This window comes from Mobula hypostoma, chromosome 7 (genome assembly GCF_963921235.1).
Source record: "Mobula hypostoma chromosome 7, sMobHyp1.1, whole genome shotgun sequence".
In the NCBI taxonomy this organism is placed as follows: Eukaryota; Metazoa; Chordata; class Chondrichthyes; order Myliobatiformes; family Myliobatidae; genus Mobula; species Mobula hypostoma.
The window spans coordinates 155016628-155033421 of NC_086103.1; the positions used below are offsets into that span (position 1 = coordinate 155016628).

Below are 16794 nucleotides of genomic sequence, written 5' to 3' on the forward strand. Positions count from 1 at the left end.
TACATTCAGTCCCCTCTGCCATTATGATATTTGCTGTGAATAGTCAGGCCCAAGCACCAGTTTCTGTGGCACCCCACTAGTCATAGTATCTCAACCTGAGAAAGACTAATTTGTTTTTACCATTTGCTTTCTCTGTATTAACCAAACCACAATCCATATTGGTATATTACCCCCAACTGTATGTGCTCTATCTAACCTTATTCAGCAATCTCCTATGTGGGACCTGACTGCAAGTTTTTTGACAGCCCACATATTTCTAATCCACTGATTCCACCTCATCTATTTTACTAGAAACATAGACAAAGAACTCCAGTTGATTAGCTAAATATGGCTTTCATTTGAAAATCCCATGCTGTTTCTGCTCAAACATATTATTTTCTTACTTGATATGATATCCTTCATTGATTCCAAGACTTTACCAACAACCGATGTCATGCTAACAGATTGTTAGTTTTGTTTTTCCTCCCTCCTCTCCTAAATAGTGGGGTCATATTTGTTACCTTGAACTTGTAGGAACTATTACAGAACTTATCAAACCCCACTTTGCAAAACTCTGGAATTCAGGTCATCAGATTCTTGAGACTCATCAGTTTTCTTGTTCATTAATTTTTCTCAGCATTACATTTTAAATAACAATGATTTATTTTAGTTCCTTATTTGCACATGATGCTTAGTTCTCTGGTATATCTGTTTTTTAATGTTATTCTTCATGAAGACAGTATCTGTTTAATCCCATATATTTCTCCCACATTTGCCTCATCAATCTCCTTTTTATAGAAGCTCCTTTTTAAGAATATCATCAGCAGCTTGCACTATCAGGACACTGCAAAAACTTAGTTTACACATACAAGGAGACTGAGGTACAGATAATGCAAAAAGGATTTAAAAATCTAATTCCCATTCTGCAATCTAGAAGAAGAAAGCATATTATTCATACGAGAGGGAGATATTTTAGAAGGGACATTAAGAGCTCGTTTATACACATAAAAGTCGATAAACATCTGAAACATACTCTGTCCATATTCCTTCTATTACAGGTGTGGTACTGCTGTGAAGTTCTGAAGTAAATGATTGTGCTTTATTACAACATAAATCCCCATTTTAAATTCTTAGATCATAATAATCTTAACAAAACACATGTAGCAAATTCCTATGTACTCCTGATATGGTATCTTGGCCAAAACATATTCAGAAAATGACTTTTGTAAAAATATTGTTTCTGATATAGTCTTCCTTTACATTGTTGCAAATGACGTATGTTCATCACTTCAAAGTTAATAGACAAAAATTTATAACTCATCTGTGTATTAAGCTTTGCCACAGAAAGGAGACTAAACAGGCTAATGCTACAGATGTTAGAGGTAACACGCGTTCGTCCACTTTCAATGGCTGCATTATTTCTCAGGAAATAAAGTGCTGTTCCGAATTTTTTTGCTTACGAAAATGAGGGATTGTTAATTAGATCCTTTCTCTGTTACAGAGGCTCATTCCAAATTGGGTCATTTCAGAATTCTACATATAAGAGCACTAGGAAGAAAAATGAACAACTTATAGAAACAAACACTGCTAATGTGAGAGTTTGTCATATCTTCTTAATATAATTATTTTATTCATATTTTTAAAAGCAATCTGAAAAATAAATACTGTTATAATCTAGTTGTCACGTAATCGTCCTGTGTCACAGTCCATTGATTCACGCGGTCTTCATTCCCTGATTCATTTGCCAGAGTATCCTCTGTTTCTAATGAATTAGCACTTGTAGTGCCATCTGTTGATTGTCTTTGCGAAAACATATTAACCTTTTCTCCTATTTCTGATTTCCATGTATTACTTGTATTTAAGTCTTTCTTGTCTGAGTCACTGTTACTGACCAAAGTTTGCTGCAAGTCTCTTCCACCACCTTTGTTGGAGCTTCCTCTGTTTTTCAGGAGGTTTACTTCTTGTGTAACTTCCTCAGAAACTGTGAAAATCTTATTAGAGTTCTGTTCTGCATTGCATGGTTTTGTTCGTTTTCGAAAAAATCCTAAAGTTTTGAAAGATTCTTTAACAATACTTTTGCTGTTTTGTTTTTCCTTGGATATGTCAGTTGCTTTTGGAGTTGATCCATTGCTTATGGTATTACAAGGTGCTGGAGAATCTGATACTTTAGACATTGGTTTTGAACAAACTAAAGATGTCAAGTCATAAAAGCTTAGTTTGTTCTTCTGTTCACTTGCATGTGTTATCTTTTTTGAAACAGTCGTGTGCTCAGTTGATCGATCTTCATTCTTAAATACTTCATTGGGATCTGATATTCTGGATGCTGTGCTAAAGCTGGCGGCCTGTACACCAGAGAGCTTGTTCCCTTTCAGAAGACCCAGAACTTCATAGCGGAAGCTGGAAATATCCTGTTTCAGTTCCTTTAACCACAATGAAATTTAAGTTTTTAAAAAATCATTCAATGAACCCGTAGCAAAGCAAATGTATATATTCTTTTAATGATAAATCAATGGCCTTAGTCTCATAAAATCAAGCTGCTAGAGTCAGGAATATTCAGAGAAATATCATATTGCTCAGCCACTCTGCGTAAATGGCATGTAATATTAACTTCTGTATCTAAACCATAGAGAATATTGTATACCTCAGATAAATATTATGTGGAGATTTGTGACAAACATGACTATATGATATATATGCACAGTATCTGAAATACATCTTATGGAAAGTTTTGTTTGATGATGAACTTTAATAAAAAATAAATTACAAAAAAAAATTACTAATGGAGTGGCCACACTAATTCACATGTTTTGGACATGTCCGAGCCTTGAAAAATTCTGGAAGGATGTATTTCAAACTTTTTCTGTACTTTTCAATGTCAGCTTTAAGCCCAATCCTTTGACTTCCTTGTTTGGTATTGTTGAGGATAGTACTACAAAATCGAAACCATCTAATTTGCGGGTATTGGCCTTTATGTCTCTTATGGCCAGGAGGGCGATCTTGCTCAAGTGGAAGGAGGTTGCCCCGCCTACTCATGATCAATGGCTATCTGACGTTATGTTGTGCCTTGATCTACAGAAGATTCGTTGTTCGATTTCTGATTCTAAACATGACTTTCTAATGTTATGGGGACCCTTAATTATTTTCACGATCTTTGAACTGTTATTAAAGTATGGATCTGGGCCATTATTATTATAATATCATATAGTAAGGTATTTTTCTCTTTTCTTTTTTTTACCAACCAGCTCATTTTGGTAGTGGGGGTAGATTTTTTTTAAATAAAATACAATTATTTTATTCTATTCAATCTTTTTTTATACATGATTGTTTTGGAATATGGGATACTGTGATCATATTACTGTGATTTAAATGTAATGTAATACATATTATTTACTTGTATCCTTATGAATTTTGTATTTGTATTCATGTAATTTACATAATATCAATAAAAATATTGAAAAAGAAAGAAAAAAAGTCCACTTTAGTAGTTAATAGAGTATAATTAAATGTGCATTAGTAAAAATAGCAATTTCAAAGAAAAATCTCATTTTATATAATATTTTGAGAATATCAATGCCTTTTTTTAAAGTCAAGCATGCAACAATAACATACCTGCTTCTAAAGTACTTTGTATGCAAACTTTCTGATATTCAAGATTATATACTGTTATAGATAAGGTGGAGAACAGGGTTGAAATGATATGCCAAATCACTAAGGATGTTTAGAAAGAATGGAGTCATGGTTTTACTACACCTGATATATTGAACTATAGTGGCTGATGTTGTGTCTGTAATGCCCCAGACAAATAGCATCTTTTAAAGAATTATCAGTCTTTATTGTGGTATTTTCCTTTTCACTTTTTGTTAAAAGTGGCAACTATTAAAATTATGCATACTGTATATTACTGATATTATTTTGCTAAGAACAATTTGTTAAACAATATTTGTAAAAAAAAGCACCTTGAAATTCTCTTCAGTCAGCCCTTCTTCAGTTTTGGCATCTCTTATCATTGCAGCAACATATCTTTTCACCAAGTTTCTTATGACTTCCTGGAAGAATAAAAAGAAACATTACTTATATTATAGATTATAGAAACCTATGCTGTCATACAGGTAGAGCTTTGGAATGAAATATTATTTTGATGTGCCTTTGCTTTTTCAGAAAACATACATTTTAAACAGATTAATAAAATATTCATTAAAATAGGGATTTGTCATTTGGTTTGCATATAGAGCTAACATGCCAACTGGTATTAGAATAAAAGATAGGGAAGATATGGTTCTAGTGGAAACTCAATGAGCATTACAAAACCCCTACCACTTTAAAGTACGCTGAAGGTTGTGACGTGTCCGAAGAACACATAATTTTCTACCATCAGATGAATGTCATCATGTTTTCTGCACACTTTAAACTGAATGTTCTGAGAACAAAGAAGCATTCTTAATTGGTGGATGCAAGCTTAATGCTGAAAAGGCAGAAGTGTACTCAGAATAAAAGTGTTGAATGAGATGCGGTACCAGGCATACATAAAATAGAAACACTAACCTAGTGAATCCAATAACACATGAGTAAATACAAACGTTTGTACTTGCAAAGACTCTATTCTGATTATAGTATTTCCTATGCCAGTGTTTTTGAGAAATCTTCCTTTTTTCTTAATTGTGACTTCCTTACATTATTGTGGAAAACCCCTCAAGTGAGGTTATTTGATTTTTCTCATTTTAGTTCTCGTCCAAAGTGGAAAAGGACATGTTCCCCTGTCCTCACCTTCCACCCCAACTGCCTCCACATTCAAAGACCACTTCCTATCATTTCCACCAGCTTCAAAGGGATGCCACTACTAAATACAGCTTTCCCTCCCTTTCAGTATTCTGAAGGCACTGTGTCTCTGTAACTCCTTGGCTTACTCTTCAATCTCCGACAAAACACACACCCCAGTCACTTGCAGCTGAAGGGAATGCAACACCTGCCACTTTACTTTTTCACTTCCCACCATCCACACATTAAAATATTCCTTTCAGATGAAGTATTTGTATTTCATATTAAGTGCTGCACATTGTGCTCACCATATGATCTTCTCTAATTTGAAGAAACCAAAGGCAGATGGAACCACACTTTACAGAAAGATTTCTATCAACTTGCAGAAGTAATTATGCCTCCGTCATCACCATTTTGTTCCATCTAGTATAGACAGAGTGTCTATAAACAAGAAGCATCACTCCCTCTATTAGCTGGTACAAATGCTATTGCCAAAATAGTCTCTCTTGGCCCCCCTTTAGCCACAGACATCTTTCTGTTCTTTCTACTGTTCCCCTTCTCTCCAACTTGAAATGTGTTCAAATATTACCTAAATTGAACTTAGAAAACACAAAAATATGTATTAAGGATTGGTTAATGATTTTAGAAAAATAAAAATGCACATAGATCCTACTGTAGAGTTGAAAAAAGTCTTCTTATTGATTTTGTAAAACACTCAATAATGATTGTATTTACATGAATTTATGCTTCAGACACTGAGATGTTAAAAAAATACATTTACCTGATACTGGTGATTTCGTCTTAGATTGTTAGCTGCACGCCTCTTTAAAAAATAGAAAAAATATATAAATGAAATAACCATATAAAGCATTTCAATTTGAGGAGGTAAATGAAGCTGTTTGCTAAAATATTGACAGCTATAAAATATGCAGGGAGAAATTTCATTTCTTACCCCAAGAGACCCAAGACTTTCAGGTTTCCTTCGCTTTTGCTTACAGAAAAGTTTGGCACATAAATGATTTCTTATCCATGTCAGTAAATACCAAACAGATTTTGGACTTGGAATGATGTTAAAGGGAGTTGGAAGAGTTCCACCTTCTTCAAAATAACTCATCCAAAGTTTTGTCCTTGCAAATTTCCATTCAATATCAGCATGATCCTGTAACATATCAAATGTACCTAGATTTTAGAACCATAAACAAAAGTGAATGGCAATTCCTTTTTGGATTAATCATTTTCTAAATCATTTCTGTCATTTACTGTATATTAGATCATACGACATAGGAGCAGAAGTAGGCCATTCAGCCCATCGAGTTGGCTCTGCCATTTTATCATGGCTGATCCTGGATCCTACTCAACCCCATACACTTGTCTTCTCGCCATAACCTTTGATGACCTGACCAATCAGAAAACTATCAATTTTCACTTTAAATATTTCCATGGTCCTGGCCTCCACCACAGTCCGTGGTAGAGCATTCCACAGATTAACTACTCTCTGGCTAACAGGATTCCTCCTCACATCTGTTCTGAGGGTCACCCATCAATTTTGAGACTGTGTCCTCTAGTTGTGTACACTCCCACCATAGGAAACATCCTCTCCATGTCCACCTTATCTAGTTCTTTCAACATTCGGTAGGTTTCAATGAGATTCCTCCCACATTCTTCTAAATTCCAATGAGTACAGGCTCAAAGCTGCCAAACGCTTCTCATATGTTAACCCCTTTATTCCTGGGATCATCCTTGTGAACCTCCTCTGGCCTCTCCTTTCTGAGATAGGGGGCCCAAAACTGCTGGGAATACTCCAAATATGCCCTGACTAGTGTCTTACAAAGCCTCGGCACTATTTCCTTGTTTTTATATTCTATTCTCCTTGGAATGAATGCCACATTGCATTTGCCTTCTTTACCACAGACTCAACTTGTAAAATAACCTTCTGGAAGTCTTGCATGAGGACTCCTAAGTCCCTTTGCACCTCCCCATTTCGATAATAGTCTGCACTTTTGTTCCTTTTACCAAAATGAACTATCATACATTTTCCAAAACTTTATTCCATCTGCCACTTTCTTGCCCGTTCTTCCAATTTGTCTAAGTCCTTCTGCAATTGCATTGCTTCCTCAGCACTACCTACCCCTATACCTATCTTTGTATCATCTGCAGACTTTGCCAGAAAGCCATCAATTCCGTAGCTAAATCACTGACAAACAATGTGAAAAGCAGTAGTCCCAATAATGACTCCTGAAGAACACCACTAGCCACTGGCAGCCAACCAGAAAAGGCTCCCTTTATTCCCACTCGCTGTTAAGATTTCTATAAAGTTTGACAATTTAGTTTAAACCTTTATAATAGCCAAATGTAAGTAATTCCACATCAATTTAAACAGATTGAATTTAAACTTAAAAATAATACAGAAATTGCAATATAGAATCAAATCAGGGCACAAACTGAAAAGGCAGATAAATATCCCGATAATTATAAATGGACAAAAGTGTTACATACAGAAAGAACTCACTGCAATAAGCTGGTAAGAATTGTTCATCATAGCAATCAACATGTTCAGGAGAACCACTAGAGAAATTATATTGTATGTTCCAAACATAGTGGCTCCAACAAACTCTGTGAATTCATGCCGAGCTTTAACATTGGTCACATATAGATTAATGAGACCAAAGATTGACCAAAACAGTGATTGAAGAGTCTCAAATAACCTGCAAAATTTAAAAAAAGTGACCATTGAGTTAATCGCTTAAAAAAAGACATTTGGCATATTGCAGCAATTTTAAAAATAGGCCAAAAAAATGAAGTAATTTCAGTTACCAAAACTACTTCAAAAGATCAGCCAGTAAGATAGTAAATGGCTGCATATCAAGTTTGGAATAATTTAGGCAATTAAAGCAACATAAAGTTTCAGTGCCAGGCAAATATTTTTATCAGATGCATTCAAATCTTGTTTGGTTAAAAACACATTCATAGATTACATTTCAAAATTAGGCATTTGTGCATTGTATCCCTGCCTGCTTTTGAAAATGAACTATCCAACTATTGACACTTTTGTGTTATTTCCCATACTTATGCTTCTTTTGTATTCAAGTATTTACCCAATCCTCTATTAAAAATTCCTACTGGATTTCTATCCACCAGAAACATTGTGAAATAAAACAAATTTTGCTGTCTCCTGTGACCTTTAATACAAATCTCATGCTCCAAGATTTTTCTTTTCTGAAGAACAAGTATTGACTCACTTAACCTTGGTCTCCTGAAAGCAATAATTCAAAACAAAATATAAACTCAGCAACAATAACCCGCTGCACTTCACACTATTGTTCAAATAGAACAATGTTAACAAATCCAAAATTCTCAGCTAAGAAAGAAACAAAACTAAAAAGAGTGTATTTAAATTTAATTGAACAATGATGCCACCTCCCCAACACAGCCAGGCAAAAGTGATCCATTTTATTAGACACTTCCATATTAACAATATATGATGTTAAAAGTAAAGAAAACAAACCATTATTTTCCAAAGACCTCCGTACAATCTCCTCAATTCCAAGTTCAATCATAGAAAGGTGCACAGAGAAAACATCTGACTATTTTCTGGGAACTTACAAAGGCCTTCATATAGACTTTTGCAGTAATTTAGATGGGCTCAAGGTTGAAACCCAAGATTCCAATGGTCGTTCGAAGTGTAACATTTGATCATATTTCCTTACAGAGTATCTTAAATTTCCCCACGCATATTAGAAACATGGCCACAAACTTGGAAAATTACATCCATAAAGAACACTTTTGTAATTAAAATGAATAAAGGTGCTTACGTTGAAAAGGCATTGTTCTGTCTTTCACATCTTATCCCTTTGCAGCCATTCGGTTCATCTGATGCATTTGTCTCATAGTAAAAGTACAACTGATTCAGTCCATTTGCAAAAGCTAGCAATACCAGACAGTATATGAACAAGAATTTCAGAATATCCAAGAGCATACGCCCAAGAGATATTTGCAGGGGCCCTAGATGAGAGTTGGCGGTGAAAAGTGAGATTAAGCGAAGAGAACTGAAGATATTTGCAATGGCAAATAATGCCTCAGCAACTAAGGTCGGATGCCACATTTCCCAGTCTTCCCGTTGACGTGAACCACTGTACTTTAAACAAAATAATAATGTCAGTAAAAAACATGTATTCACTTTGATTTTCTTATTTCAGGGACTTATTAAAGGTTGATTGCAAGGTTCCAAAAATAACATTTTCTATTTTATAAATCATAAAATATTCATACTAAAACACATTTAAAGAAAGAATAGTTTTGTCTTACTTACTTAATGCATCTAAATATAAAGCCTACCATCCTTAACATGTATCTGATAACTATTTCAAGATACTTAGAACATAATTATTTTTTACTTAATTTATTATTTATAAGGATATCAAATACAATAATGAATACAATAACTGACTTGTCTTGCTATTTTATTGAGATTTTGGAGCAGATGTTAAGTATAGTAACTGAGTGTTTACAAATACTATTTGTTGTATGGACAGCATTTTTAAATTCAAAGGATATCTTTATCTATTTGAAAACATAATTATTACTGCTGTGAAAACCACTGCCTTTACAATTGATCTGGAAATGATGCAGAGGATAATCTTTTTTTCAAACTCCTGGTTAATTATAGGATACTGTTCGATTAAAAATGGAAAACAGAATTTAAAACATTTAATAAATGAAGAATTGTAGTTCTGAGAAGTGCAATTCAATGCTTTAATAATAGCTTTTCACATGACCATTTATCTGAGGGCATGTCACTTCAAAATATTATCAACTTTCGTCTAAGACAAACTTCTTGGGCTTTTCACAAAACAAATACAGTAGATTGTGAATTACCAATATGTTTGAAAATTATTAAATATAATGTTACAAACACTGAAAGATATGCCTTTGAAACTGTTTTAATCAAAACATCAATTTGTAATTTTAAGTACTATATAAAATACCAACATTATATTAATTTCATTGTAATTAATATTTAGTTCCTTATAATTTAAACAATATTAGCTATCAAAGGCTAGATTTTCTAAGTATTTTCTCATGGTAAGATATCTGATTACACTCATATTCCAAGTAGGTAACGAAGAAGCAGTCCTAGTGTGAGAAACGGAGTTTAAAAAATGATATAAAGTCTATACTGATCTTGAATATTTAGTTGTAGAATACACTTGGTAAACTATATACTTTATCAATTCATTTTCTCTTTTCTTTTGTCGGAATCTCACTAAAATTCTATCCTGGTATATTGATCCTGGTTACTTATTGACCGTACTTTCAGAGGTTTTGGTAACAATATCTGGGTAAGTCTGCCTACAAATTAGTCTGTAGTACTAACCTTGCTTTTCAGAACTTGCCTCCAAATGTAATGCCATGGTGCAATGAATCTCTGCGGAGGAGTTGGATGTACTAACATTGCCACCTAGTGCTTTTGGAAATACATACTACTGGGATAAATTTCTTATATTATATCTAGTCATATTTTAGTTGTATTTCTATTTTCTTGTTTTTACATTTCTATCACTAGCTTCTCTCAAGAATTTCACATTTTTCTGTTACTCCCTTTATCATTCTTTTAGTCTACTTTAACCCTCTTGTCACCTACTTAAATATTGTCAAATATTATTACCATCTCATCCTCCAACATGTTACTGGTTGCATTTGTTTTTTTTTCACTTATAATAGTATTCCTTATGCCTCTCTCATTTGCCTCCACTATGGATTTTCTCCTCATACTTTCTGAGATACTTTTCACACTCATTTTTTTTCCCTTTTACTCTATTTCACTTTGCTTTCTCTTTTGTTTCTGCTTTTCATAAATGTAGAAAATCAAAAATAAGCAGGACGTTTGTTGTTGAATATACAAAATATCTTTTTGCTGTTTCAAGCCATGCAAGATTTAATATTTTGACTGAGTTAGAGTTAAATATTTGTCAATAGGGTTTTTTCCTCAGTTGAAACGAGTAGAGGGTATGGAAAAGAAATACCTTAACAAAAGCAACTATTTTAAGAGAAATTGTTGCTAGGTATAAAGAATTCATCACAAAATCCATCAGATTCCACCAGTCGTGTATGTAATCTTGAAGTCCACCATCCCACATTTGCTTTATTTCACCCCAAATGAAACCTGTTATTAAAGAAAGAAGGTACTTCTGAAAATACAACTAGATCTTCTTAAGGATAAAGATATACACAATATAAAAAATCATAAATAAAAGCCGCTGTGAATTGCTCTTTCTAACTTAGTCAAACTATATTTTGAAATTTCACATAGTTTGTTATCTGAAGTTTCTCAAGTTATAAATTACTGAATGCCTAATTGCAGCAATTCATTAAAAAACATTTTTCTCAGTATGAGGTAGATTTTGATCTCATATGTTTTGGATTCATCATGCAGAACAAACTGTCTGCCCAATATAAAACTAGTCTGAATTTCATTCCATAGTTTGATGAAGTAGAATTCAGCTGGATTGCATAACAGGGCAAACATTCTGATTTGACAGCTACAGAAGCAAATAAAGTACTTTATATTTTTAAACATGATAAAATATGCAATTTTGAAACAGTTTTATTCCACATTTCACAAGCCACGATGTTATTTAAAAATTAATTTTAAACTTGTTATAATAATCATGTTTCTATTTTAGGATGGAAACATTCCCCCACATCCTTGACATGATTTCCAGCAATTTAATCTACATATTAGAGAAAATATACATTTGTAAATTTAAATATGTCATCAATATTTCTGCATTTTATTTTTCCAAAAGAAATGTATCATTATACATTTACTCTTATAAATAAAATGCTTAGAACCACTTTGGTATCATTTATAATTTAATGACAGTTCATTGAACATTTTGACTAAAAATACTTCTTAGAAAATGTAGTCACCATCAGTAACACAAAAATTTACAATAGTTAACTTGCACTTGTGCTTCCACATACATTAATCAGATAATGACTAAATTTCCTTTACTATTGTGGATTGAGAAATAAATGCTGGGCAAGATAATATGGAGAACCTCTCTACCCTTCCAACAATGTTCCAGGTGAGAATGAAGTACCCCAGTTTAAAATTTCATTCAGAAGATAATGGGGCAGCAGTTCTGTGCTACAATTTTCTGCCTAAATCTCTGGAATAGCTCAGGGGCACAAGTGCTCACCTTTATAGCTAACAATAAACCCTAAGGCATCCATTAAATTGATGGATAATTGGCTTTATAGCTCACAGATACAGTAGAAATTTTGTACATTACTTTGTACCCAACCAAACAGAAGCAATAATGGGTGACTAGAATCTTTTACCTTTTGTTTAGATTCTGTATGATACTGTTGTAACTGCTAGTATTTATACAATGGGGGACGCTGGCACAAAATAGTGAATATGCTTATAAGCACTGAAGTCAATGGATGCCAAGAATGATTTATATTGTCAAAGAAAAGGAACAAGTATAGAAATAACTTTGGATAGCAGCAGGCCTTCTTAAAACATTGATAGAACTGTGTGTGCATGTGTGTATGTGTAAGGGAAGGATGGCGGAGTGAAATACAAATAGTTACTAAGATAGAGCAAAAATAGGGGTTGTGTTTGAAGATTTTAATGCTCTCAATAACTGCAGTAAGCAAAACTGCTCCAATGATGAAAGAAGCAAATTGTTATTATGTGCTTCACAATGGTTTGGATAAATACATACTTAATACTGAATAGTCAAGTGATTTAATACTGAGAATAAAGAATCAGATTACAGTTTCACAATAAGGACATCTTGTAAACGATGTCCGTAATGTTACTGAATTTGGTGAATGGATTGAGAAAGTGTTAAGGAAATTATGAACTAAAATCTTAAACTTAATAAAAAACTTTAGGCGATGAGAAATATATCCATTAGACTATGAAGTACTATATATAGGGAAATCTTTAGATCTTTCAAATGAAAATTTGTTGTGATAGAAAACCAGTGCATACCCCTAATGGGGGTGAAAGTTTCACTTTATGTAATTGAGCAGCTATGAAAAACAAATTTAAAGCAAAAGAAAAAGCATATGCATATGCAAAGCAAATGGAAATTTGAAAATTTTGAAACTAATAAGTGGTGCAAATAGGAAATGTAAAAATTAATTTATAAGGGATATCAAAGGTGACAGCAAAATGTTATCATTACTTTCATTGACAGGGAGTTGTAAATGGGAATGTGAGCCTATGAATGGCAATTAAAGGCAAGACTATGAAAAAAACATGGAAATGGCAAATTTCTTAAATACCTTGCATCCATTTTCATTGTGAAGGAAGAGGACAAATTACCAGCAGTACAAGGGAACCTAAAAATAAGTCAAGGGAGCAACTTAGTGGATTTTATATCAGTAAGTAAGCAGTACTGTAGAAGATAATGGGATCTGAGATAAATAACACTCCAGGCTGTGTTTTAAAATAGGTGTGATGATTTCAGATTATAATTTTCAATTATGAGTCCCAATGAAAGAAAATTGATCTGAAACATTACGGTAATTTTGTTTCCCCCTCTGCAAATGTGGTCAGCCTTGATTAGTATTTCCAGTGCTTTCATTTACACATTTTCCAAGGCAGTGTTGATTAAGGAACTCCACTTTGAAATGGAAAACTATGAATGTCAATCCATATTTAAGGGAGTGATGGAATTATGAGATAATGACAAACTAATCACTTTAAGAGCAGATGAGAGGAAATGTAAGGAACTATCAAAAACAATGTGACTGAATACCCAAACAACAAATTATCAAAAAAAATCATCAGAAATTGTTGAAGTGTATTTGACTGATCCAGCAAAATGCCTTCAAGAGGATGAGGAAAGAGGAATATCAATGGATCTTTTTTGTATGGAATTTCAAAAAGGCATTAAAAAACCCTAGAGATTATTAGTAAAAACAAATGTGCATAGTAGTGGACATAATTTTGTGACATGGATTGGTAATTGGTTGGACAGCAGGAGTTACAGAGTAGAAGTTAGCAGGATATGATATGTGAAGCATCTAGGGATTTGCACTGGAGTACTGGCTTTTCAACATATTTATCATTGACTTAGATGAAGGATTAAAGAATCATGCTCTCAGATGCAGTTGACACCATGTTTGCAAACATAAGTTGAGTGGACAGGAAGGAAAAACTACAGAAGAACATTACCATCTATGAAAACGGATAACATAAAAAGACAGTTACTATTTATTAATTATAAAATCTAATGGTTAAAAATGACACAGTTGGTATTGTGTATGAACACTTTTATTTAAAGATAGTGCAGAATAAGCCCTTCTAGCCTTTTGAGCCATGTCACCAGGCAACCCACTGATTTAGCCCTAGCCTTATCATGAGACAATTTACAATGACCAATTTACCTACTAATCGGTACATCTTTGGACTGTGGGAGGAATCCAGAGCACCCAGAGGAAACTCATGTGCACATAGGAAGGAATGTACAAAATTGCTCATAGAGGACACTGGAATTGAACTCCAAACTGTGATGCCCGGAGCTGTAATAGCATCGCGCTAACCGTGGTACTTAATAGAGCAAATACAAATGTTTTACAGTTATTTTAATGGTTATACTTATATATTTAAAACATATGGTTTATTGTCTATAAAAAGCATTAGGCTTTGTGAACTATTCCTAAAGTTATTTCTATGCTGCTCCTAATTTGTGATTGTATCAAATAATTTGATGGATATTTCTTAGATGTTTATTATTTTCATAAGTATTCAACATAGCTGGCGCATGTAAGTCCACATCTTAGAAAAGGAAAAAATAGGAATTAACTCCCAATGAAATAGGACTTAGCAGGAATGGATCCCTTGATGAAGCCCATGCCTGAAATGGCTGTAGTCGGTCATGTAAGACCTTGTACCTGTTTACTACTGACACAGTAGGCTTTTCACATATACTTACCTAAGACTGAAGCCAATAGAATTCACACTCTTCCCAAACTCAAGTTCAAAAATTGCTGACAATCCTGAATATCAACATCCCTGATCTCACCTCCCAGTCTGCTAATCCAGCATGTCTTTCCAGAGTCAAATCCTTCCTCTCACGAAGCTGCCCTTTCTCACTTACTACTTTCATCTTTCTCCATTATCCTTCCCCTTTATCATGGCATACAGTACTTATAAACCATCCTTCTTTATAAGATTCTAAACTCCTGATTCAGTAATTTGACTGTCAGCTGTAATAATGAACAGTAATCTGATTTTTGCTTTCTCTTCATAATTGGGTATCCTCTACGCTGGCTCCACTTCAACAAGGCCAAAGGTCCAAAAGTTGGATGCATCTTGATTCTTGCCACATAGAAGGCACTACCAAATGGAGATCACAAGAGCTCAGCTTATAATTTGTTCAGCAACTGTTGAATGACATAAATACTGAAAGTGTGCATATGGTGGAACAGAAAGGTAAAATGTACAGTGTAACTCCAATCAATCACCAACATTTCAAGTAATTTACCTCATCAATAAAGAAATAAAACAATTTAACTTATTTAGGTCCACATATAAACCTAAACTCTCAGGCAGCCCACATTTCTATTATTTGACTATTTTGTAAAGTATACTGATAAATAATGTTCTGCTGGTCCAGTGAGGTTGAAATTTCCATTCTATTGTCATGGAATTAGCCTCCTCCTACTATGAAGAGTTATGTGGAATGATTAGAGATTCTGCTATTTGCAAAGAAGGGAAACCAATACGTTGTGTAATTCTGCTGAACTATACTTCCATCTATTTTATTTACCGTTACAGCGCAGAACAGGCTCTTCCCGCTTACTGAGCCGCACCACACAGCAACCCACTTATTTAACCCAAGTGTAATCACAGGACAATTTGCAATGACCAATTAATCTAATAACCGGTGCATCTTTGGACTGTAAAACTGGAGCACTCAGAGGAAACCCATGCAGACATGGGGAGAACGTACCAACTCCTTACCGAGGTCGCCGGAATTGAACTCTAAATTCTGATGCCCCGATATGTAATAGCATTGCACTAACTGCTCCGTTTCTTCTGTGGCATCCTACACTATGAGGAATCATTCTTCTCACATGGATATGGTTATTTTGGAAGGGTATCTCACAACCATGTGCATCAGACCACAACCAAATTCTGTAATTATGCAATTCATGTGTTGGAACTTTCCAACAAGAGCCATAGGATGGTGATTAAGACAAAGAACCTTTTCTGGTATTCCCTCCACATGCTATTCTATGCCCCATCTATGACAATTCAGTATAGAGCTCTAACTGGACATGGGACATAGTGAATTTTATAATATAGCTTCTTTACATTTTCTCATTGAGATACTTGCATTGAGATCTGTTGTTCCATATTTCATGCAACAAACTATTTGCTGAAGGAACTCAGTAGGTCAAACTACAGTTGTGGGAGGAAAGGAACTTCTGACATTGCCGATGGAAACTTTGAATCACGACTGAGAATAGAGATATAAGATAGTCAGTATAAAGAGGACAGCCAAAGGATGGAGAATTTGTGGAATTCACTGCCACAGGTAGCTGAGGAGGCCCAGCCACTACATATATCTAAAGGGGAAGTTGATAGATTCTTGATTAGTAATGACATCAAAGGTTATAGGATGAAGGCAGTGGGTTGGAGTTGAGAGGGGAGGTTATCCAGCCATGATTGATTGGCAGAACAAACTCAATGGCCTAATTCTTACGGAAAAGGGGAGTACTGAGGCAAAAGTCTGAGGTGACTGGTGGATTGAAGAAAGGTGGAGGATGTCAGTTAGGGGAGGTGAGGGGGAAGTGGTGGAATGGCATATGAATGAGAGAAATAATTGAAAGGAATGTGAAGGTCGGAGACAACTGTTAGAAATAAACAGGAACACAAAAAACTATCAGTACTGGAATCTGAAATGTAAATGGATATTAACTAGAGAATAGGCGAATGACAGATGGAACCGGATAGATAGGAGATGAGGAGCCTATGGGTGAGCAGAGTAGTAGGTTGATGAAACCAAGAGTGGAGGGGTGGGGGTTTAGGAA

At 34.3% G+C, this 16794-nt stretch overlaps 1 protein-coding gene across 2 annotated transcripts in view; it reads right to left on the reverse strand.

Moving 5' to 3' along the window:
- Positions 1-612: 612 nt before the first annotated feature.
- The window catches only part of trpc4b (transient receptor potential cation channel, subfamily C, member 4b), a 93015-nt gene continuing 76833 nt past the window's right edge, over positions 613-16794 (reverse strand). For both annotated transcript variants that reach the window (XM_063052908.1, XM_063052907.1), the window contains exons 5-11: positions 10758-10897; positions 8547-8869; positions 7244-7439; positions 5687-5893; positions 5516-5557; positions 3936-4025; positions 613-2399 (exon numbers count right to left, since the gene is read on the reverse strand). In XM_063052908.1, coding sequence (XP_062908978.1) covers positions 1647-2399; positions 3936-4025; positions 5516-5557; positions 5687-5893; positions 7244-7439; positions 8547-8869; positions 10758-10897 — 1751 coding nt within the window. In that variant the 3' untranslated portion in view covers positions 613-1646. The remainder of the gene's footprint in view (positions 2400-3935; positions 4026-5515; positions 5558-5686; positions 5894-7243; positions 7440-8546; positions 8870-10757; positions 10898-16794) is intronic.